The 25,444-nt window shown below is 46.4% G+C and overlaps 1 protein-coding gene across 9 annotated transcripts in view; it reads left to right on the top strand.

Annotated features, from left to right (window-relative positions):
* The window catches only part of KCNK10 (potassium two pore domain channel subfamily K member 10), a 97,883-nt gene that overhangs the window by 25,997 nt on the left and 46,442 nt on the right, over window positions 1-25,444 (top strand). For 7 of the 9 annotated variants that reach the window (XM_029597731.1, XM_029597735.1, XM_029597732.1 and 4 more), the window contains 2 exons: window positions 14,835-15,157; window positions 25,254-25,371. In XM_029597731.1, coding sequence (XP_029453591.1) covers window positions 14,835-15,157; window positions 25,254-25,371 — 441 coding nt within the window. Of the gene's footprint in view, window positions 1-8,290; window positions 8,567-14,834; window positions 15,158-25,253; window positions 25,372-25,444 lie in introns of those variants that run through there. The other 2 variants (XM_029597737.1, XM_029597736.1) reach the window with 2 other exon arrangements.

The raw sequence follows: 25,444 nt of genomic DNA, 5'->3' as shown, positions 1-25,444 counted from the left end.
TTTTTTTTTTCCTTCCCCCAATTTGTGATTATGGGAAAATGCTTAGTAAATAGGTCCCTATCCTTGGCTTCTCTTTGTATGGAGTTTCACAAGGACTTTTATTATTGTTATAGGGCTTAGGCCTCACTATATTTATTTATTTATTTAGGATTTTTATATACCGACATTCTCGATACAAATATCAAATCAGGTCGGTTTCCATAGAACACAACTGTCGCGGTTAAGGCGTTACATTAAACAGAGTTTCTGAACATAAGAACATAAATATTAAATAGACAACAATAACTCGTCAAAATAACGTGAATAAATGTAGGGAATAGCTAAAAAGAGGGTAGGCTAAATTGAGATATACAGGTAACAAATGGAATATTCTTTTTTCTAAATATTCTTTAGAATGTTGGGACTTCCAGCAGTGGGAGATTCTAAGGTTGTAGCCCAAAGGTTTGAGTGATAGTCAAGGTCCATCTCCTTCAGGGTGGGTCATTGGTCCACATCCTATAAAGGCAAATCAATAAGTCACTGGGAGGAGTTTGTTGGCGCAATGAGCAAGGGAGAGACTGCAAAGACTCTGGTTCTCCTTAACTCCATGAAGGGAAATGAGTATTGGGACAGGTTCTCTCTTTCTCTCTCTCTCACTCTCACTCTCAATCTCTCTTTCTCTCTCTCTGTCATGAAGTTGGAAGGAGTTCCAGGAACAACACTCAGAGCTTGTCCAAGAGGGTTGCTGTTTCCAGGTTTCTGGCGTAGGAAGCTTATCCAGGAGACAGTGTTTTACCAATTGAAAGAAGAAGATTCCTAGGTTCTGAGGGGGTATCTGAATGAGAGGAGACCTTTCAAGAGACAAGCGAAGTCCAAGGTTTTCTGCCGCATTTTACGCAAGCTGCGATGAGGGTTTGAATTTCGAGCTTGTGGACTGTTTAAAGACTGTGTTTTCCCAATGTTTGCATCTGCTACGTTTGGAAGAACTATTTCTGGTGGCTTTTTTCATATATGCATATATTTTCTCCATTATTTTTTTGTCTTCGGTAAAGTATACGTCTGGCCCTGTTGGGAATCCTGTGAAGGTGAGGCCTGTAGAAAGGTTATGCATTCAGAGAAGGAGAGAGGAACGTACCTGTCTATGCCACGGCACCTGCAATGGTGGTTTCCTGTGCCTGCAGAAGATGGAGGCCCCTACGGGAGCTGTGAAGTTTTTAGTTGAAAGTTGTCTGTTCCTTTTTCCTGGAAACTCCTAGGCCCGACAGTGGGACATGGAATTTATAGTTATAGATCTGAGACTTTTCTAGTTGCTTTATCCCTTGGAATGAATTGCCATTTGAACTACGTGATACCACTGATTATACATTTTTTTTTTAATTTTTTTAGGAAAAAGTTGAAGCAAAAAAGTTAGCCTGCCTGTGGTTTGATTTATTTTCTATAGAGTGTTTAATTTTATGTTTATATTGTTGCATTCACATTATTGTTATACAATGTATAGTTTTGTACACTGCTTAGCACTGAATTTTCAGAATAAGTGGCATATAAATATTTTTTTTTAATAAATACATAAAAAAAGATTTGTCCCTAACTGCAGTTTCAGTTGAAAAGAAGCTTTCCACCCTTATTTTTCCCATCTGGCCCTCTTAGCCCAGGAGGGTCGGTGCCAGCATGGCAGAAGTATTGCAGGAGGTAAGAGACTTCACCAGTATCCGATCTAAGTGACGGAGAAAAGCATCCAGGGTACCTGTCTGGTGTTACCTGCTACCTGTGCCCATCCAGTACAGTTAGAATAAGGAAAGGAGAAGAGAAGTGGGTATCCCACAGATAGATTCGAGTTATTTGCCTGGGAAATTTAAATTGGGAAGACAACTCCACTATTTACGGTAACCCAGAGGTGCTTCAAAATTCTGATCCGGAATAAGGAGGGACCCTGGGGTTTGATTTAAGAGATCCAGGAACAATAGAGATATTTATTTATCCGCTTGACCGGTTTTGAGGGATGTTATCTATCCCACCAGTGTGTCGCCACACTTCCCGGTCCCCCGCTGACCCAGCTGCTCCCCAGTCCTCCTCCTGGCTTAAAATGCTGACAGGCCGGGCGGAACACAGCAGGACAGGTGCAGTCAGCGGCACCGGCATGCTCTCTTCTTCCCACGCCCCGGAAGAGGAAGTGGTGAGCAGCAGGCGCGTGCGTGGGAAGAAGAGACCATGCCAGTGCAGTCAGCATCGGCCCGAAGAAAAGAAGAGAGGTGCGGCCTGAAGGATGAGCAGCGCAGCTCGGAGTAAAATAAGGACCAATGTCAACCCTTGTGGCCGATGAGACTCCTTTCTCCGTGAGGGCTGAAAGGGAAGGAGGAGGCTGCTGCTGCCGCTAGTTCCAGGGAGGGAGGGAAGGAGAGTGAGTGAATGAGCAAGCTTGTGTGTTTGAGATCGCGTGTGTGTGTGTGAGTGAGATAGCATGTGTGTGAATGATTGAGAGCCTGTATATGTGAAAGAGAGTATGTCTGTGAGAGAGAACATAAATGTAAGTTTGATTGAGTACCTGTATGTGTAAGTTTGTGATTGAAAACCTGTTTGTGTGAAAGAGTGTGTGTGTGTATGATTGAGATCCTTTGAGTGTGAGAGAGATCCTGTGTGTATAAGTAAGAGAGAGAGCATGTGTGTCTGTGTGTGATTGAGACCTGGTTTAGGTGAAGGAGCATGTGAGTATGCGATTGAGAGCCTGTGTGTGATTGAGAGAAAGAGAGAGGACATGTTTGTAAGCATGTGAATGAGAGTCTGTGTGTGAGAGAAAAAGACAGCATGTATGTGTGTGATTGAAAGCCTGTGAGTGTAAGCATGAAAAGATAGACAGCATGTGTGTAAATGTGTGATTAAGAGCCTATGTAAGTGAGAGAGAAAAAGCATGTGTATATGTGAGCGATTTAGAGACAGTATGAGAGAGAGGAGAAAGTTTCAAGCAAACCATCCCTGCTGCTAATTCAAAACAATATCAGGGCACCTGGATAACAAACCTTCCCAGATATGCAGAGCAAAACATTTTTTGTATCATTTTTCATTACTGGGTCTTTGTGTCTGCTATTTTGAAATATTTTATTGGTATCTAGAAATTTTTGATATGAGTTTTTAATTATTGGATATTCCATTCATCAGCTGTTTTGAAATAATCTGTTCTTTTTGTTAGTATGGTTTTACTGTTACTGATTTTATATTTCTTGATTTGTTTTATAAGGACTGGTGATTCTTTTTTTCCTTTGTTACACTGCATACAGAGACTCTGGCTTGTTGCGGTTTCCAATTCAGTTTTTGTCTGCATAGTTCTAGTTATGTGTTTTGGTTTCTTTATTCTTTGTTAGGTGAGGGTCAGTACATGTGATTCGGGTGAGGTTCTCTGCTGGGGTGTAGTTTCTGTGTAGGGCTCTATAGCAGCCTGGCTTGGTCCGTTTCCTAATAGGAGATGTATTGGTGTCTTAAGGCCTGGTGTAATATTTTCAGTGTTGCCTTTTCTTAGGTAAGGTGGTTACTGTTTAAGTGCTGGAAATTGGTGCTGTTTTGGTGTGGGATGTTTACTATTTATGCAATTTCTGTTCAGACAGTATATGTATCTTTCCCTTGTGTCATTCTTAACAATAAAAAAATAATTACCGGGCCTTTACTGCTGTTTTGGTGTGGGATGTTTACTATTTATGCAATTTCTGTTCAGACAGTATATGTATCTTTCCCTTGTGTCATTCTTAACAATAAAAAAATAATTACCGGGCCTTTACTTTTTATTTCCGCCGTGAATTGAGCGTAATGAGCAGTGTGTCACACATGTGAGTGTGGCCTGTCGGGTGTGTCACGATGGGGAAAAAGGAAGATATTTGTACAGTGTGCTGTATTTTCTGTTTTCACCAAATCATCAGTAAAGATGTCTTGTAACACCAGCTTTGCCTCCAGTTTGGTTATCGGCACTTCTGTGAGAAGCTGAAAGTTAACACCCAGGGTCCAGGACGTTGTCGTCGTCGCCCCCCCCCCCCTTCCCCATGGAGAATCCTGTAGGACCAAGGCTGGAGAGAAGTGGGGCAGTCACTTAGCCTAGGGTGCGATGCGCGTGCCCTGTGGATTCCTGAAAGGGATTCCCCGGTCTGGGGGTTATTTTGGAAGTGCAGCCAGCCGTGGACGTTCTGTTTTGGGGAGACTGCGTGGCGATCCCTCCAAGCCTTAGAGCTCTGTCGTTCCCCCCCCCCCCTATGGAAGGGTCCCGGTTCAGAGCTGTGGCCCAGTTGCCCTCAACTTCTGCAGCATTTGAAGGTGGCCCCCATTGCTTAGAAAAGGTTTGGTTTGACCTTCCAGCAGGTTGTTGGCAAAGGCAGCAAAATTAAATCAGTTTCATGTGGTCACTTTAGCTGTATGAGACCAGAATCTTAAGGGGCTGTGACTTTTTTTGTTTTTTAATTAGAGCATCATGAAAGGTGCAGTCATATAGAAGCTTTTGAGATCTCACAGGTCCCTTTCTCCAGAAGTCTCACTTAGAAAGAAGCTGCATTAAAATGGGACTTTGTTTTATGCAGAGACTACAAATGAGACTGTAATCAAGATGCGCGCATAAGGGTGGAAATGCATACTTCATCCATCTAAACGGTGATGACGAGGAATCCGTTTATCCCACTGCACTTGCAGATATCACATGAAATCCCTTCTGGAACTCAGGATGAAGAGAGATCAAACTTGCTGAATTATTTACTTCCCAAACAGTGCAATTGCCTGCTATGATGGATTTCAGATTTCTTCCTAGGGCAGCTGATAATTGGCAGCTTGGCTGGTCTGTTTGTACTGCTTGCGCGGTGCAGTGCATCCAGTTTTACATGTGATGACTTTTTTCCATGTCAAAATTCTGATGAATATTTTATTCAGAAGCTTGTCTTGCTAATTTTATTTTCTGTTAGTAAAATTAGATGAGACTACATCCAGTTTTGCTCTTTGCAAGGCAGTTAGAGTAAGACACTCTCTCTCTCAAACCAGCCACAGTACATCCTGGTCTGCTCTCCGTTGGGGCTGATGATGTGCATGGCATGGAGGTGATGGGTTGAAGCCTCAGTGAAGCAAGAGGATGATGATAGTCCGAGAAGGGGCAGCTGCTGCTGGCTTTGCAGGCTCGGCTTTGGAGAAAGAGGCATTTCTGTTATTAGGCAGGGTGAGGAAACTGCCTCAGGTGGCAACATTTTGGGGCGGCAGCAGCAGGTCTCCCCCATAACAGTCCTGCAGTGGCCGCCTCGCTTTCCACCCAGGAGGGAGAGAGAGCTGCTCGGTGGTGCAGTTTAATGATGTGCTGGCGGGGATCCCACACCCCCCCCCCCCCCCCACCCCATCAGCAGGAGGAAGAAGACCCGGATGGCAACATGCTTTAATGATGTGCCGGCGGGGTTCCCAGCAGGAAGAAGATCCATGCGGCAGCACAGTTTAGTGATGTGCTGGGAGGGTTCCCACACCCCGCCAGCAGGAAGAAGATCTGCACAGCACTGGGGTTCCTACCCCTACTGGCAGGAGGACCATCTCACATGGCAGCGTGGTAAGTAAGGTGCCAGCGGGGTTCCCACTCCCTGCCGGCAAGAGGAAGAAGGACCCAGGGGAGGAGGGTGTGCGAAGGAAGGGAAAGGAAGTGGGATGAGCGAGAAGGGAGGGAAAGGAAGGAAGAGGGAAGAGGATGAGGGGAGAATGAGATGGAAAGGGGGGTATGAGTGAGATGAGAGGGGGGGGGGGAAAGGAGGGAAGCAGAGAGGAAGCAAGACTATATGGGGAGAGTGCACCCCACACAGACCCCCATTGTTTACCCATCTCCCACCTGCCCAGGGGGCAGATGCTGGAGAAAGGTGATAGGCAGGTGGCAAGGCTCCTGGGAGTTGCCAGCGTCCTAGAAATATTGTCATGCAGTATTATCTGCCGTTCCTCTGGGAACCCTCGCCCCCGGGCTCACCCCTTCCCCAGCATTTTCAAATCACAAATCACCACAAGGGTCAGACTCCGAGAGCACAGTTCCAAGGGAGGTCGCCCCCTGCCCCTCTCGGTGACTTGACCTGCGCTGCACCTTGGAGGGGGAGGGGTGCAAGCATTTACCTCATCCCTCTCCTTGGGCAGCAGCTTGCCTGGAATCCTCCCCGAAAGCTTTTGGGGACCTGAATAAACCTCCTGGGCAATCGGCCCACAGAAGTGGATAAGGAGAAAAAGAAAGCAATTTACTTGAAAGGAAAAAAAATAATCCCCCCCCCCCCCCCTGCTGTAAATTTGTAACTTGTTATAGAGATAAATAGAAGGATTTATACCACCCTTTATCCCAAAGCAGTTTTGGATCATCTCATGTCTGAAAGATACTGCATGATGTGCTGCCATCTCTAGGATTGAAAGGATCACGTTACTGAATTAATACAAGATAGGGAAATACTTTCTAGTACTCAAGGCCCATAGGAAGTAAAATGCCCAATCGTTCAGAGACTCAGTGCCTTCCATTTGGAGGAATATTCTGTTTTGGGTGGGTTGGTTTTTTTTATGTGTATTAAAAAATGCATCCATTTCAATAGGATTTATGAATTTTGTCCCTTATTTTCACCACACCTGCCCCAATTGGCCTTCAAAATAACATTTGATAATTGGCTACCCTCTACCCAGTCCCAGGTCACCGGCGTCCCTATTTCCTGTCATGTGCTCTAACCCGCTCTAGTGAAATTTTGATCCTTCCTTCCAGGGCAGGCAGTTCCACATAGCGTAGTAGGTGTGATCTACGGTGTTGGCGTTAATAGCGTTGGCAGTTTGTATTGAAGATGAAAAAGTGAGAAATCAAAGCTCCAGAACAGCTGTATTTTCAGTTCACTCTTTGCAATTGCATTACATGACAATTAAGTACAGGGTAATTTCAGGAGCCATTAATAACTGACTTTCAATTAGGGTCAATTAAAGGGAATCTTGTTGATTGGCTGAAACTAGCAAGAATTGCACAGTCAGCCACCCCGGTGCTAATCTGAAGTGCCAGAAAGAACATGAATGAAGGTTTCTCATTGCAATTATGTTCCACATCAACAAGAAAAAAAACGCCTGATTTTTTTTTTTTTCCCCCTTATTGGATCAGTTGTCTGGATGTATCTCGAGTGTATTTAAGAATCAACAAAGCCTGTATTTTACTTACTTTAATCCATGCAGCCGTTTCAGTAAAACGTGAATGATAATGTCCGCAGCGGCAGGTGTTATCCTGGGATAAACTGTCCCTACCAATAATTTGGTTCTGGCATCTGAAGATAAACCAGGATAATTATGCTGTAATAGTGCACTATTGATAGCCAACCTTGTTTCTTCCTGGCTTTAATCCTCATTAGTTCCCATCTCTCTAGGAGCCCTATAGGCTGCATTGTTCCTTTCACCCTCTAGTTAATTAACACTCTGTCAATGCCCATTGGGCAGTGCCAGACCCGGGCATGGGTGAATGGGGGCAGTCACCCGGAGCAGCGCTGCTCAAACCTCTTTTTTTTTTTTTATTCCGTGGCACGCTTTCAAGTTTGCTCTGAGCTCGTGGCGCATCAAACCAAGTTTTTGCTGGGTTCTTACTCCTCTTCCCCCCCCCGCAGGCGGCAGGATGGGAGAGCAGCTCGTTTTTAACTGCGCGCGTCTTTCTGCCTGCTTCAATCCCACGCGTGAACATGCGGAACCAGATGATCCCGGGAGATTACCGGGCCCGCCACACACGGCAGATTGAAAGCTGGCAGAGGAAGGGCGCACAGGTAGGAGAGACGCTGCTCCTCTCTTCCCAGTGGGAAGGAGGGAAAGAGGGTAAAAACTGACCAGCGTTCTGGGGAGCGGATCTGGGATAGTTACCCATAATGGCAGCAGTGAGCGAGCAGTTCAGTTTGATGGGGTGGACTGTCCCCTTGGGAAACTGTAGTAATCTACTTTTCAAAATATCCCTAAAAGCACATTCTTTAAGCCTTTTTGCTACCACAAAATATTTTGGGCCCAGTACAAAAAGCCTCCGTGCTGGTGGGTATGTCCTGCATACAAGGGAATTTTAATTATACACCAGAATAAATCAAAATTAGCCAGCAAACCTCAGCTCTTCCCATCATGCAAATTCTTTCTGGGAGACTCATCCAGGTCAGAGACTTTCATCTGTGCCCCAGGATATTTTATATTCTCTCTTGGGCAATAAGTTTCCAAACTTGGATGTCTCTCTCTGGCTTGCTTTTCTGGCTGATTGTGTCTCTCTCTCTCTTTTTTTTTTTCATTCTCAGAGTCACTGCCCCGAGCGCTGGGGCAGTGATTCTCTCAAGTCGAGAGAGAGCCCTAGCAGAGAAGAGCCCTGCACCCCAGTTAGTAGGTGGGGGCCTGGGCAGAGGCTGCTGCCGTGTGGGCTCCCTGCTCCTGCCCCTCCTTGGCTGCTGTGGGGAGGGAAGGGAGGGGCTGAAGCAGCGAGGGATGTGGGGCACTGGGGAGGAGGCTCATGCTGAGGCTGTCAGGCTGAACACTGAGGCACAGGAAGAACCCGGCCAGGCTTGAGAAGCGCTGACCCAGAGGACCAGACGGTAAGGGTGCTGTGCCAGGGTTGGTGCTTCGCTGCTCGCTGGTAGGTCCTGTGCTGGCTTTCCTTCCTTTTGTTGCTCTGGGCAATCAGCCTTTTGTCTACACTTGCTAACTATCCGGTTTACTAATGTGTGTGTGTGATAAACTTAATTTCTTTGAATTTTGATTATTGCAATGAATTTTTGGACATTTTTTGTAGCACTGTGCACTTTGACAAATGTTTCTTTTTATATATGGATTTTATAGTTTTTAAATAAGCTTTACTTGGAAGTATTTTTTAATATGCATCGGGAACCATCATATTCAATTTAGATTTTTTTTTTTTTGGTAGCACGGTACCTTTTCAAAACAAAAAACACCTAGCGGTAGATATGATCATATTAACGGGATAATAGGGCATATTTCAGAGAAACCTGAATGCATGATTGTCCCTTAACTAGCCACGTGTTGCTGTGTGTTTCTAGTGGCCATTTTTATTTATTTATTTTTTTTTTTACCGGATTTTTCTTTGTAGCACACTGTACTCTGGTTCCTTTACAGATATCCCAGATATCTCTGCCTAAATAAATCCCTATGTGGCATGTTTATCTGCCACGTACTCTGTTAATCCTGTGCTCCAGGATGTACTGCCTTCCTTCAGCAGGCATGACTCGAGCCGCGAGGTCATGAGAATGTAGCTCCTTCCTGGGTGGGAGCCAGGTCTTAGTTAATAGCATAATTAAAGAAAACTGGGTATGAGAGAGTAAGACGTTAGAAATGTACGGACCAGAGGAACAAGCTTGATGGCCCTCCTTTTGCAAGCGGTTCTTATGCTCATCTCCTCTGCTTAAAATGACTATTTCTCAGGCTAATGTTTGGGCTTCAGTGGGGGTCGAGCACTTTTCCACAGTGCTGAATACTCATAGGAGCCTCAGGTGTAACAGGGAGTGCTTTCTGTTGATCTACAGCCTTAATTAATAAAGATTCTCCCACCCACCTCCCCATAAGCACCGAATGGGGGGGAAAAAGTCCTTCGAGTGAGTCCCTTAAGTCTCTGAGCTTTCTCTGTGGCCTGAGTGTAGCCCCTGGACTAAGGTTACACACGCTGAGTACCAGGGCTAAGTGTCCTTCCCAGATTATTTGGATCCTTTACTCATCTTTTTGAATAAGAAATTCACTCTGGGCAAGGTACAGATATTAGAAAGGCAGCATGCAGGGAGAGACTAGCAGCAGATTAACAGTTCTAGTCGGAAGAAGGTAGACAGTAAAGCCTAGTCTTGGAATAAATCATCAGTATTGCCTTATTAAAAAGACCAAACAAACCCCAAATGGCTAGTTATAGCAGTACATTCAGGCACTCATGGTGGCAGCAGGCAGTTTATGGGAGTCAGTTGACTTCTAATGCCTGTAGAGGAGCAGGTTTCAGCCACTTTCCTGGGTGGAGGAAGTTCAGAGATTTGCATTAAAGAGTCTGTCTCTTCAAGGCTGGGGTAAAAAGGAGTCTCTGGGGGCGGAAGGATAACTTCCTGGGCTCTGGGAGTTTCGTTTTCAGTTATTAGCTTTTAGCAATTGCTTGACAGATAAAAAAAATCGCCCAAAGCAAAGTACAACAACAACAAAAAAGTATAACAATCACATAAAATTCATAAAACAAACAATCAGTAGCAATAAAACAAGAAATAGAAAACTTCTTATCCCATATACAATACCATGTTTAGTAAGTGCTAAAAACTAAGCTGCACACCATGCTGGTGTTCCAACACAACTACTGATAAAGTAATTCAAACAGACACATGTGAGGCACTTGGTACAAGCCTCTTTCAGTCAATCTCCATTAAGCAAGATAAAATAGTAAATTTGTGGTTCTGTGAGCCTTTGATCCTTGGTTGGAATGTGAAGCCACCCTAGGTAACTTTGAAATACGGGGTCCTCTTCCCAATGTAACTTCCCTCTTCAAATACCTGGGATCCAAGTGCTTGACCTTGAATTCTCCGATTATTCTTCACCTCTCCTCTGTTGTACCGGTTATGTGCCTCCTTGATGCTCCTCTGTATACCGGACGGGTATCTGTTGTGGTTAAACCCCCTATGGGTGCCCCCTCCTCCTCATCCCTCATTTCCACTCCCTTTGTTGGATACTGGATGGGTATCCTTTCTCCTTCTTCCTCCACGCTTGACCAGAACTTCTTCTCTCAGGTCCTCTTTGGGTGGGCCAGAAGGGTGAATAAAACTTCCTCCTGAACAAAATTCCACTTGAGGATACTTTAACTACAAAAATCACTAGAGATGACTGATCAACCATTGGGGGGGGGGGGGGTGAGTGGAAAAGTACTCTCTTTACTTTCTAAGACTTCTCAGTCAAGGTTTGGGCCTTTACTCTGGGGATGGTATACACCCCAGAGTTCTGAAGGAACTAAAAAATGAAATTTCAGACCTATTAGTAAAAATTTGTAACCTATCATTAAAATCATCCATTGTACCTGAAGACTGGAGGATAGCTAATGTAACCCCCATATTTAAAAAGGGCTCCAGGGGAGATCCGGGAAATTACAGACCGGATAGCCTGACTTCCTTGCCAGGAAAAATAGTGGAAAGTGTTCTAAACATCAAAATCACAGAACATATAGAAAGACATGGTTTAATGGAACAAAGTCAGCATGGCTTTACCCAAGGCAAGTCTTGCCTCACGAATCTCTTCACTTTTTTGAAGGAGTTAATAAACATGTGGTTAAAGGTGAACCGGTAGATGTAGTGTACTTGGATTTTCAGAAGACGTTTGACAAAGTTCCTCATGAGAGGCTTCTAGGAAAAGTAAAAAGTCATGGGATAGTTGGTGATGTCCTTTCGTGGATTGCAAGCTGGCTAAAAGACAGGAAACAAAGAGTAGGATTAAATGGACAATTTTCTCAGTGGAAGGGAGTGGCAGTGGAGTGCCTCAGGGATCTGTACTGGGACCCTTACTTTTCAATATATTTATAAATGTTCTGGAAAGAAATACGACGAATGAGGTAATCAAATTTGCAGATGATACAAAATTGATGATGATGATACAAAATTGTTCAGAGTAGTTTTAAATATATCCAAAGCAAGAAACCTGTGAGGGAGTCTGTTGGACCATTAGATGACAGAGGGGTTAAAGGGGCTCTTAGGGAAGATAAGGCCATTGCAGAAAGACTAAATGAATTCTTTGCCTCCGTGTTTACAAATGAGGATGTTGGGGAGATACCAGTTCCGGAGATGGTTTTCAGGGGTGATGAGTCAGACGAACTGAACAAAATCACTGTGAACCTGGAAGATGTAGTAGGCCAGATTGACAAACTAAAGAGTAGCAAATCACCTGGACCGGATGGAATGCATCCTAGGGTCCTGAAGGAACTCAAAAATGAAATTTCTGATCTATTAGTTAAAATTTTAACCTATCATTAAAATCATCCATTGAACCTGAAGACTGGATGGTGGCCAATGTAACCCCAGTATTTAAAAAAGGCTCCAGGGGTGATCCAGGTAACTATAGAGCAGTGAGTCTGACTTCAGTGCCGGGAAAATAGTGGAAACAATTCTCAAGAACAAAATTGTAAAGCATATAGAAAGACATGATTTAATGGAACATAGTCAACATGGATTTACCCAAGGGAAGTCTTGCCTAACAAATCTGCTTCATTTTTTTGAAGGGGTTAATAAACATGTGGATAAAGGTGAACCGGTAGATGTAGTTTATTTGGATTTTCAGAAGGTGTTTGACAAAGTCCCTCATGAGAGGCTTCTACGAAAACTAAAAAGTCATGGGATAGGAGGCGATGTCCTTTCGTGGATTACAAGCTGGTTAAAAGACAGGAAACAGAGAGTAGGATTAAATGGTCAATTTTCTCAGTGGAAAAGGGTAAACAGTGGAGTGCCTCAGGGATCTGTACTTGGACCGGTGCTTTTGAATATATATATATATAAATGATCTGGAAAGGAATACGATGAGTGAGGTTATCAAATTTGCAGATGATACAAAATTTTTCAGAGTAGTTAAATCACAAGCAGACTGTGATACATTGCAGGAGGACCTTGCAAGACTTGAAGATTGGGCATCCAAATGGCAGATGAAATTTAATGTGGACAAGTGCAAGGTGTTGCATATAGGGAAAAATAACCGTTGCTGTAGTTACACGATGTTAGGTTCCATATTAGGAGCTACCACCCAGGAAAAAGATCTAGGCATCATAGTGGATAATACTTTAAAATCGTCAGCTCAGTGTGCTGCAGCAGTCAAAAAAGCAAATAGAATGTTAGGAATTATTAGGAAGGGAATGGTTAATAGAACGGAAATGTCATAATGCCTCTATATCGCTCCATGGTGAGACCACACCTTGAATACTGTGTACAATTCTGGTCGCCGCATCTCAAAAAAGATATAGTTGCGATGGAGAAGGTACAGAGAAGGGCAATCAAAATGATAAAGGGGATGGAACAGCTTCCCTATGAGGAAAGGCTGAAGAGATTAGGGCTGTTCAGCTTGGAGAAGAGATGGCTGAGGGGGGATATGATAGAGGTCTTTAAGATCATGAGAGGTCTTGAACGAGTAGATGTGACTCGGTTATTTTCACTTTCGAATAATAGAAGGACTAGGGGGCATTCCATGAAGTTAGCAAGTAGCACATTTAAGACTAATCGGAGAAAGTTCTTTTTCATTCAACGCACAATTAAACTCTGGAATTTGTTGCCAGAGGATGTGGTTAGTGCAGTTAGTGTAGCTGTGTTTAAAAAAGGATTGGATAAGTTCTCTTCACTTTTACAGGATGACATTTCTCAGTTTTGACCATTGTCAGCTTCAAGCATCGGTTTAACCCTTCCTGACTTTGTTCCATTTTGCTGCTTTCACAATTTTTTTTTGACAAAATCATTTTCTGATACGCAGTGGATACTTGTTTGTATTATTTCTATATCTCTGATGTAACACAGGTAATATGTGGATGTGATGGTCGGATCTCTTTATTTCTCAGCCCCGCCTCCCTCCCTCCCCTCCCAAGCTGCTCTGTGACCCCACTGTGCAATACAGTGAAATACTTGCTGTCTTGCAGGGGAACGCTATCCAGCTAAAAGAACAATTGAATATTGCGAACGCCCGCTTCGACGATACAGTACCGTCACGCAGCCTTCTACTGAGCCAGCTGGTGTGCCGGCTAATTTAAAAATTTCCCCCAGTGCACAGTGTTAAACTACGGCTTCTGCAAAGAAAAAGAATTTGGAGGTAGTTGGCAGCTGTGTACCTGAACTGTTCCCATTTTCTCTCTGCACTCAGGAGACTAAGAGCCATCTGAGCTCCATGGCCTGCCTCTCTCTCTTCTTTGTAAACGCCTCCCCTTCAGGCTCCTTTTACACAACATCATCTGATCTCAGATTGTGACTCTTAATTACCCGGTACTTTGCACTGCTGTATACAAGCTAATAATAAGTCTGGTTCATTTCCTCTCCATTGCATCCCCATAGACTTTGGGCAGGGCCACTCTGGCTCCAGCAGCTTAACAGGACTGGGAACGATGACCCTTCAGTAGGCGTGTCCTGGTACAAGCTCCCATGCAAAGTCAAGAATAGAAAGTGGGTGTGGCTTAATGCTCGATGAAGCTCACTTATCACGCGTGGAGTGATAGAGTTGACATGGGTTGGCAGTATTGCATGACGTTTTGTGTTGCACCACCTGTCAAAGGATGGGTGTCCTACTTTGCATCTAATTCCATTTTTGCCCAGTTGTTTTCAGTATAGCACCTCCATAGAGTGGAACAGATTCACACAGCGCAGCAAGGCTCTGTTCTTTCAAGTCCTGGTTAAAAGCTTATTTGTTCTGGCAAGCGTTCCCAGGCGCTTCTTGTCCTGGAGTGTTCGTTGTCCTTACTGTTATTTGCTTTCAGCGTGGCTGGGCTTTCTTTAATCCTGCCCTGCTATGCAGCTTGAACTTGGGCTTTTCTACGAAAAGCAGAATAAAAATTTCAATGGAATGAAATTAATTATAGCAGCTCTCAGACCAGTATTAGACATAGCTGCACACAGTGGCACGTCAGACAAATATTCCAGCGGTGACATCAGCCAGTGATCACATTGTTAACTTATGATGTCCATTTCAGAAGTAATCATCGATGCCCTGCATTCTGTGGCGTTGACTTCAAAATCTGGATATCTCCTTTTTATAATATCTGGAAGCTAAGTTTTAACATAATATTCTTTTGCTCAGGTGTCCAAACGGTGACCTGGCACCAAATGACTCATAAATAAATAAATATAAACAAATAATACTCTGCGATCAAGTTGTTATAACAACAATTTTTTTTTTTTACTCCCTCCCCCCCCCAGTGGCTGTTCCTTCGGCAGTACCAGCTTCTGACCCCAAGACTAATGGGCATCATCCAGGCCCTCGACTCTCCGTTACCTCCAGGACCACGGTTGTAGCGAGCATGGACAGCACCTCAGTGGGCTTGCACTCGGTCATGAAGTGGAAAACGGTGCTGACCATCTTTGTAGTGGTTGTGCTCTATCTGGTGACTGGAGGCCTCGTTTTCCAAGCCCTTGAGCAGCCGTATGAAAGCAGCCAGAAGAGCACGATAGCCATCGAGAAGGCGGAATTCCTCTGGGACCATCCCTGCGTGAGCTCCCAGGAGCTGGAGACACTGATTAAGGTAAGGACACCACCTCCCTCTGCTTTGTTTCTGCTTCATTCTTTTTTTTTTTTTTTCATTCTTGTGTATCTCGCCCTCATTGTCGCACCAAGTCCAGAAAGCCTGAGAGAAGCACAGAGTTGCTTCAGTGGCAGGGAAGCAAAGGTAAAACTCGAGGAGGGATTGCGGCAAGTTGGGGGTAAAATGGGCCGAGAAGCTTAGCCTGGAGGTATTGATCTGTGGTACTCTGTGCTTCGGTATTTCCATGACTCCCAAGACTCCGGCATTTTGCTGCACTTTCCTGGTTGTTCTGTCTCGAATAAAGTAGGGCGGCTGTCGTCCTGTTGGATTTATAGAAATAAGGGTCAACAGACAAGTTGTAACTGGGACCTTAACGCACGCCTCTAAAAAGTCAGTTGCAAATGTATTTTCAGTCCCATAAAAAAGGTCTCAGCTGCATGTTTGACTTTTATTTCTACCATTTGTTCTTCACGTGCAAAGCCATCGAATCTGTCGGCAGATTTCTGGCAAAGTTCTGGAAACGCTCTGGAAGGGCATTGGAGGGTATGCAGTAAGACCTCTCACTGTACATTTCTGCTGCCATTTCTGTGTTTATATAAGCATGGGGGAAAGTTGCACGGTGCGACAGATACTACCATAAGTTTACGGGGCAGACTGGATGGATCATTTGGTTCTTTTTTTGCCATCATTTCTGTGTCTCTCCTAGGACAAGCAGGATGGTAGTCCTCGCACGTGGGTGACGACAGATGGAGACCGGCATGGAAACCTTTTGTCAAAGTTTCTAGAAACTTCGACTGGCACACTGAGCATGCTCAGCCTTCTGTCCACGTGGGGTCCCCCTTCAGTCTCTTTTTTTCCATAAAGAGTTTGCCTCTCTGTAGTGGAGCCCTGCTCTTTCATTCGTTTTTTCCAAAACCTTTCCGGCGTTTTTCAGCGGTCTCTGCGGCGGGTCCCGCTTCCACGGGTCGGTGTTCTCCTTGCGGCATGGTAGGTTGAATTTTTTCCCTTTGTTGCAATCGATTCCGTTAGTGTTGGTTCCCAGTAGCCCACCGGCCATCGACTGCTCACTGGTTGTTTTTCATGGCATCATCTGGTTTTCGAAGATGCACCCAGTGCCCGTGGACCATGTCTATCACTGATCTGCACAACGTTTATATCCTCTGCCTGGGGGCGTTGCACAATGTCTGGGGGGGTGCGCTCTCTGCGATCAAATGACCCCCAAAGGCCGTTGCGCCCGGCTGGATAAGATGGAAAAGCCTTTTGGGCTCAAAAAGTCTGACCCATCTACTCCGGCATTGGTGGCATAGACACCAGGAGGCTGAGGGGAGCTGCTAGATATTCTGTCCCTCTCTACTCCTCCATTGGACCCTCGAGAGAGAGAGGGGCCGGAGATAGGCCATCTCCGGTGTCCTCGCATTCCAAGACTTCGGGATCTTCGCCTTTCTTGGTTTCAGGGAAAGGCAGAGCCGAACATCAAGGGAAGTCCTGCAAAGATCGGCACCAGTCACTGTCCTTACATGCACTGGGTCAGGTGCTGCTCCGGCGTCTGCTGTGCCGGCACTGAAGCGATCCCATGGAGAGGAAGCATCAGCCTCTATCAGACCCGGGAGTCCCAGGCATCCCTCATCGGTGTTGGTGCTGGTCTGGTGACATCTCCTCCTCCTCAGTCCATTCTTTCTTCAACGGACTTTCAAGAGGAGTTGGATCTCAGGGTTCAGCTAGCAGTGCTACGAGCCCTGCAGGTTATCGAGCCGCCATCAACGGTGGTTCCCATGCCAGTGCTGGAGCCTGTGCCATCTCTCTTGGTGCCCCTGCTTGAGTGTCTAGATGTCCTTTTTGGCGTACTTCCGATGCAACTGGTGCCCGGGGCACCATCTGTGCCCCAGTGGCCACTGATGCCCTCCTCTGGAGCAATTCCCCTCATTGGGTCCACCGAGGGGAATTGCAGCCACGGAACTAGCACCTCCATGGAGGTGCTAGTTCCGTGGCTGCAATTCCCCGATTCTGGCCCCGGGCCGTCGTGGGGCCATCTTGCCCTCGGTGTCCAAACTTAGAGGCTTGGGCAGGGACCTTCCACATCGGCTCCTAAGGGACCTTAGCAAGGAGGAGCCCCCATATGATCCATGAGGGGATGATGGCTCCAAGTCCTCTTTGGATGACTCCGGCTACCTTCTCTCGGAACTGTTTTCACCAGACGAGAGGTATAGGTCACCCCGGAAGACCTTTCCTTTGTGGACTTTGTCCGGGTGATGGTGGAGGCCATCCCATTTCAGCTCCTCACTGAGGAGGATGCCTTGCACAAAATACTGGAAGTCCTCCAGTTTGTAGATGCCCCAAAGGAAATAGTGGCGGTCGCAGTCCATGACATTTTCAAGGAACTACTCCTCAAGATCTGGGAACACCCGGTGACCGTTCCTCTGGTCAGTCGAGGGTGGATGTGATTTATTTAATACAACAAGCATTGGGATTTGAGAGGCGACATCTCCTGCATCAATCTGTGGTGGAGGAGTCTGCCCTCAAGAAAATCATGTGCTCCTGCACCCACGTCTCTGTTCCTCCAGATCAGGAGCATCGGGCATTGGATGCTCTAGGTAGGAAGATCTACCAAGGCACTATGCTCATCGCTCGTATTGCCTTCTACCAACTGTATATGACCCAGTACAACTGGAACTTGTGGAAGCAAGTCCAGTAACTGTCGGAGCGCCTGCCTCAACAGCAGCAGGATGCCTTTTCAGTGGTGGTTCAGCAGGGTCTGGAGCCGGGTAAACATGAGGTGAGATCCACCTACGATGTTTTTGAAAGGGTGGCCACAGCAGGCATTGGTGCCCAAAGGATGGCTTGGCTCCTTGTCTCGGACCTTCGACCAGATGTCCAGAGGAAGCTGGCAAATCTGCCCTGCACGGGGGAGAATCTCTTCGGGGAAAAGGTCAGGGATGCGGTGACCCAGCTAAAGGACCCCACCATAAGACCCTTCAGCACCTTTCCACCAGTACCTCTGACCTGCCATCTTCAGTCAGAAAATCCTCACGACAGGGCTCTAGGAAGTCCTCCTATCACTAGAGGAAATATATATCCTCCTGCCTCGAGGGCTTGCGCGGCTTCCTGGGGTCGCTCTAGGCAACAGAGGGCCCCTAGGGCTCAGCCAGCCCCCCCAGCAGAGTCCCGCTATGGGATTTTGACTGGGAGCCGGGGGAGCATGAACCAGACTGCCGTACGCTTGGTGCCCTGCCCTCCAGTTGGGATCAGGCTGCATCTTTTTGCGGAACACTGGCCCCATATTACCTTGGACCAGTGGATTCTCTCCATTGTTCGTCAAGGGTACTGGCTAAATTTCAGGGAAGTTCCCGCAGACTCTCCCCCGTGTCCATCGTGTGCCTCATCCGTGCATCAAGAAATACTTTTGACAGAGCTGTCAGCCCTTTTACAGCCGGAGCGGTCGTGCCTGTTCCTCTGCGTCAGCAGGGTCAGGGGTTCTACTCTCGGTATTTCTTGATACCAAAGAGAACAGGGGTCGTCTGCCCTATTCTTGACCTAAGAGCCTTGAACAAGTTTCTTCAAAGAGAAAAATTCAAGATGGTCTCTCTGGGCCCCTTGATCCCACTCCTGCAAAAAGGAGACGGGCTGTGCTCCTTCACCTTAAAAGATTCCTACGCTCACATCGAGATCTTCCCTGGTCACAGGAAGTATCTCCGATTTGTTATGGGTAGGGAACATTCCAGTACAGAGTGCTGCCATTCGGCCTTGTGTCAGCTCCTCGTGTTTTCACCAAATGCTTGGCAGTTGTGGGGGTGCACCTCTGCCATCAAGGGGTACACGTGTTCCCCTACCTTGACGACCGACTAGACAAGAGTGCCACTCAGCAGGGCGCGCTACGTGCTCTTAATCAGACCATTGTGGTGCTGCAGTCTCTGGGGTCTGTTATCAATTACTCCAAGTCCCATCTCATCCTTATGCTACTCCTGAGATTCATCGGGGCCAGACCGGACACAGTGCAAGCCAGGGCATTTCTGCCTCACGATCAAGCACTCGCTCTGTCGTCCCTTGCAAGTTTGGTCCGCTGACACTGGTAGGTTTCAGCTCACCTTCTGCTGTGTCTTCTGGGTCACATGGCAGCATCCGTCCATGTTACCCCCCCCACCCCCAGCCCTGTCTGTGCATGTGCAGAGTGCAGTGGATGTTGCAGTCTCAATGGATGCAGGCGACCCAAGACCTCAATGCGCATATCTGCATTATACCACCTCTCCAGGTCTCCCTGTCCTGTGGGAGGACTGGTCAAATCTGGAGCAAGGGGTCCGTTTTCCCCCACCCCAGGTCATACTGACCACTGATGCATCCCTTCTGGGTTGGGGGGCGCATGTGGACAGCCTCTGTACCCAAGGGCGTTGTGGTCAGCTCAAGAATCTTAATGCCAGATCAACTTCCTGGAGCTTCAGGCGATCTGCAATGCTCTTTGGGCATTTCGAGATTGCTTGTCCCTCAAAGTGATCCTGATCCAGGCAATCAGGTAGCAAAGCAATGTGGTGCATAAACAAGGGGGCACTGGTTCGTTCCTCCTCTGTCAAGAGGCGGTGCAGATATGGGCCTGGGCCCTGTCACAAGGCATGCCTCTGCAAGCAGAGTACCTAGCAGGGTCAGAGAATGTGGTTGTGGACCGCCTGAGCTGAGCATTCTGACTGCATGAGTGGGTGCTGGATCAAACAGGAGCGGGCCGGATCTTCCACCTGTGGGGAACCCTGGACGCGGACCTCTTTGCCTCCCCTTGCAACAGCAAAGTGAGCCACTTCTGCTCCCTGTTCAGGGCAGATGGACTACTACCCTCAGATGCCTTTGCCCACCATTGGGCCAAGGGTCTCCTGTATGCATATCCTGTGCTTCTGCTGGTAATGAAGATTCTCCTGAAGCTCCAGTAGGACAAGGGGACCATAATCCTGGTGGTTCCCTATTGGCCGAGACAGATCTGGTTCCTGTTCCTGCGGGACCTGTCTATCAGAGCCGATCAGTCTGGGGACCTCCCCCGATTTGATAACACAGGATTGCGGCAGACTGTGCCATCCAAACCTCAGGTCGTTAGCTTTGAAGGACTGGATGTTGAAAGGCTAATCCTGCAGTCCCTTGACCTCTGACATGTGCTGGTTGCTTCTAGAAATCCTTCCACCAGGAAATCTTACAGTTTGAAGTGGAAGAGGTTCTCTGTCTGGTGCGAGGGTCTTGGCTTGGATCCTTTCGCCTGGCCCACTCTGAGGCTGCTGGACTATATGTGGTACCTTTCAGAGACTGGGTTGAAAACCAGTTCAGTCAGGGTACACCTGAGTGCCATCAGTGCTTACCATCAGGGTGTTGCTGGTACGTCCATCTCTGTGAAGCCCTTAGTAGGGCGATTTATGTGAGGTCTGCTTCAGCTGAAGCCTCCCCTCCGGCCTCCCATTGAGTCTTGGGACCTCAGCGTGGTATCGGTGCGGCTCATGTGAGATCCTTTTGAGCCTCTGCGCTTCTGCGATCTGACGTTCCTACCTGGAAGGTTCTCTTCCTGGTGGCAGTCACTTTGGCAGGGTCAGTGAGTTTCAGGCTTTGGTTACGTATCCACCCTACTCAAAATTCTTTCATGATAGGGTGGTTCTGCATACGCATCCTAAGGTGGTGTCTGATTTTCATCTCAGTCGGTCAATCATTCTGCCCACCTTCTTTCCGAGGCCTCATTCACATCAGGGTGAACAGGCTCTGCACAGTTTGGATTGCAAGAGGGCCTTAGCTTTCTACCTTGAACGCACAGCAGGCCTCAGGCCACACAACTCTTTGTATCTTTTGACAAGAATAGATTTGGAGTTGCTGTGGGCAAGCAAACACTGTCCAACTGGCTGGCAGATTGTATCTCCTTCTGCTATGCGCAGGCAGCTCGGAGGCTGAGTCAAGGCTCATTCTGTGAGAGCTATGGCAGCATCGGTAACCCGCTTGTGGGCGGTTCCTATCACCGAAATCTGCTTGGTTGTAACGTGGAGTTACTTACACATGTTTGCTGCCCACTACTGCTTGGACAAGGATGGTCGGCATGACAGTAGCTTCAGCAGTCTCTTCCAGCCTTAAACCCAGCTCTCCCTACCTAGGGCCCATTATTAGGGTTCAGGCTGCCTCCTTCTGTTACCAACAGTACTGTAATTTCGTGTGCCCGTTGGCACCCAGTTAGGGGCTATCGATCATTATTGTATCTGGGAGCAGCCTAGCTTGGTAGTCACCCACATGTGAGGACTACCTTCCTGCTTGTCCTGGGAGAAAGCTTACCTGTAACAGGTGTTCTCCTCGGGAAACCCGCCCGCCACCCTGCGGAGTTGGGGGTCGCCTGCGTTTTTGTTTCATTTTTTCGCTCGTAAATTCTATGTTACGAGACTGAAAGGGGACCCTGCGTGGACACATGGATAGTGGCATGCTGGGCAAGCTTAGTGTGCCAGTCTAGACACGTTGACAAAAGTTTTCCGTGCCAGGCTCCATCTGATAATGTCGCCCACATGTGAGGACTAACATCCTGCTGTCCTAGGAGAACACCTGTTACAGGTAAGCAACTCTGCTTTCTATAAGCGTGGGGGTAACCTGCACGGTATGACAGATACTACCATAAGCTTGCTGGGCAGTCCTTTTCTGCTGTCATTTCTGTGTTTCTGTCTGGCCCAACTGGCTTCCATCGGCTGTCTCTCGCATCTTCTGTTACTTCCTGTGGCCTTTTTCCTTTGGTTTGCTCCCAGATACACTGTAGCAACATCGCTTAAATGCAGATGTGCCATGATGTTTTGGATAAGATTGCTGTGGTCTGTAGCATGATTTCATTGTTGGCTTTCCTCTCTGTTGAATTGCTTTAAGTCATTTTAATGTATTATGCATGTATGTATTATGTCCATTACACTGTGTCAGAGCACAGCAGAGTGAAGTTTGTGATTGATCTGAGTCGCTGTTGCTGTTCCAGCCCTGCAGCACCCCCTGGTGGCTGAGGGAGCAGGATGCGGGTCTCCTAAGGGTCACGTCTAACGTTGTCCTTTTTGCTTGTGACTGAGCCCCATCAGCAGTGCCTGGTTCTGCGCTCCCGCCAAGGATGTCAGTATTGGGCAGGGGTCCCCCAAACTATGGCCCATGGCTCTGGCCTTCCATCCTTTGCCTTCCCGTCATGTCCCCGGAATGCCCCTACTAAATTCTAGCCGGCTATCTTATTAGGAGGATAAAATCTAGCCGGGTAACTGCTCAAATATTCATCTAGCCGGATAACTTCTCAGTTAGCCGGCTAAATGCTTTTTAAATATGGACCTCAACATTTTCTTTATCCAGCAGTTTCCTCTTGTTTCTTTTGGTCTCTAGCTCAGGCAGGCAGCAGTGGGGGGAGCATGGTGTGTGTGTGTGTAAAATAGCATTTATACATTTGAAAACTGAATGTACATGCATGCACTGATTTCTTCCCCCTTCTTAAACGTGCCCAGAAGAGCGCCTCTTTGTTTCTTGCAGATAAAAAGCATGCACACCCGTGGGACCCTCCCCCCCCCCCCCCCCCCCCCCAGCCGCATACTTTCAGTTTTCCGTCAGGTCATTTGGCCCGTGTGAATGCCTTTGAAAACTGCTCCCTCCTTGTTGTTAAGGAACAGTGAATGAGGGAGCCCTGTCCCTTCAGGAGTCATTTTCTCCCAGCCCCATCCTCCTGGGCAGCCTCTGCTTCCATGTCCTTTAGTGCTCTGTGTTAGCTGGACCTCAGAAATAAGGCATTTTAAGTGGGGGGTGGGGATGAATAATACTGGGATGGAGAGGGCATCTATCCCCCGTGAATGTGATTCTAGAGCACAGTCCAAATCTGTTTTATCTTTGGTGCTCCAAAGCTGGAAATGGTGAACACTTGGTACAGACAAACGAGATTTTCCTTTTGTTTCCTGCGAAGGATCTTTTTCTATTCATGCTCTCAAGAGACAAGGATGCCAAAATATTTCTTATAGATTAGTCTAGCTTTTGACATCCTGGTTGGTATGATTGGAAGGGCAATTCGACCGTGCTAGCTCACTGGCCTGGCTAGGTGCCTACTCTTTTAAGTGATGCACATTCAGTTGCCTCTGCTGGACCTACTAGGGATCTGCTCGGAAAAGTGCAGGTCTCCTTTATTGAGCTTTATGGAGAACTGCTGGGGAGAGAGCTTATACCAAGTCCCAAATTACTTGGATCGTTCCTTTTTGTTAAATAAGTATCTTCTTCTCATTGAACTTTGTAGCACTATGTTTCAGCACTATGCACCCTGGAGGGAAAATGTCAAGTTAATTTTCCTTAATGTGTCTAGTAACTTGAGCACAGGTAACATCTTGTGCTTCATTTATCATACTTGAAATTGGTGCCAGTTTAAGTACATTTATGCTCATTAGTCTTTGTACTGTGTATAATTAGGAAATAGGTGGCATAACACGCTAATGGTCTCTTACCCTTTCATAACAAGACTTAAGATGTCACTAGTCTGCCTCAATGCCACTTACAGCCTTATTAGCATTGGGTGTGCATTATGGCACTGGGTTTGATTCATGACTTATTAGCTTGATTTTCATGGAAAAGAAAAGTCAGATGGGCCACTGGAAATGCTGAGCCATTCACCTTGCGGTGTACTGAGATTGTATCACATTCCCTAATGAAATGCATTTGGAAACTGTTACCTCCTCAGGGTAAACCTGTGAAAACTGACCAAAGGGAGTCTGTTGGTTACAGTCAAGTTCTGGCTACAACTAGTCCTTGTTTTTTCTGTCAAGGTAGACTGGACCATGTCCTTTTCTTGCTGTAAGTAAATGAAGTTAAACGGAAGGGTTACATTACTGGGGTTACTGATTTTGCTTTTGGAAGTGAAAACAGTTTGACAGTGGGGGGTAAAGCAAGCGGTGCATGCATTAATAACGAAGATGAGTGCGCCGGCTGGCCAGTCTTCCTTGACCTCCCTTTCCGCCATGGAACGCACTGTGTGGCGGCTGCTGCTGCTGACTCAATGGCTTCCTGCAGCACTGTATCGAATTCTGGCCTTGAAGTGGATGCCGGCCTATAACATGACGCGGTGGTTGGCCTTGCCAAAGCACATTGTTCCTTACAATGTTGCACTGAAGAGGTAGATTTATGTGATTTGTGTTAGCAATGGGGGCATGCTATGGATCATTCTGTCCAGAGCAGCTGAGATTTTTCAGTTTGAAGCATCTGAAGACAAGAGCAAACACAACAAACCAGAGTCATTGGTTACTTGCACATATATATATATATAAATATTTTTTTGGTTCTTTTTGAGCTTTTGTTTCATTGATGCATATATATATATATAATTGATTGACTTTTGTTATATTTTGTTTATATAGGATCTGTGTTTATTTTACTCTGCTCTGAGCTCTGGAAGTGCAGATTATAAATGTAATGAGCGAAGGAATCAAGTATGTGAATCTGACTGTAGTTTCCAGTTCTCAGATGTGGGAAGTTTATGGTTTAGAATCTCCCTTATTTATACAATATATACATTTGTTAAACAAATAATCAGTAAAATCAATAAAAGTGGTTACATTTGTTGGTTTTGTCCAGGGTACTTGTAGTGAACGCAGATAGCGCTGCAACAGCCCGGTTTTCTAGCTGAAGGGGCGTTTTCAATGGATGCTTATCTGTAAACCCTCTGATTTTAATAAAGCACTTTCCAGATATCTTCATGGTTTGTCTGCAGATCTAAGTGTCATGCTGACTGAGGTGAAAACAGGGCACCTCCCTGTCCCCCCTTCAGCAAATGATGAAGCTGATCACCAATGAGCCACAATGTGAAGGCAGAGTCACTAATTCATCACCCATCAGCTTCTTTTCTGTGTGCCTACTTACGACTTTTGGCCGTCCTGGAGAGTAACAAGCATACAACAAGAGGTGGACAGACTACAAAGCCATAGCAAATCCAAGCTAGGCACGCCGAAAATAAACCTAGCTGGGACACGTGCCATTAGCTAAGTGTGTCCATATGCAAGAACAGAATCTGTTACTCAGGAGTCATTAATAACAATGGGCTAATAAGCTTTTGGCTAGATACTCTCTTACCCCGGCCGTTCTATATAATGATGTTCTCTCGTTTTCGTTCCAGCATGCCATCGATGCTAAAAATGCGGGCGTCAGTCCAATTGGAAACAACTCCAATAACAGCAGCCACTGGGATCTTGGAAGTGCCTTTTTCTTTGCTGGAACGGTCATCACGACAATAGGTAAGGACATTTCAAATACCTTTTTAAAGCGTGCGGTGAGATCATGACTTGACTTGTTGCCTTCATTCCTGGT

The sequence above is a fragment of the Rhinatrema bivittatum genome, chromosome 4, assembly GCF_901001135.1.
Source record: "Rhinatrema bivittatum chromosome 4, aRhiBiv1.1, whole genome shotgun sequence".
Classification (NCBI taxonomy): Eukaryota; Metazoa; Chordata; class Amphibia; order Gymnophiona; family Rhinatrematidae; genus Rhinatrema; species Rhinatrema bivittatum.
The sequence above is the reverse complement of the archived record's forward strand: the minus strand, read 5'-3'. Positions and strand labels throughout refer to the sequence as shown.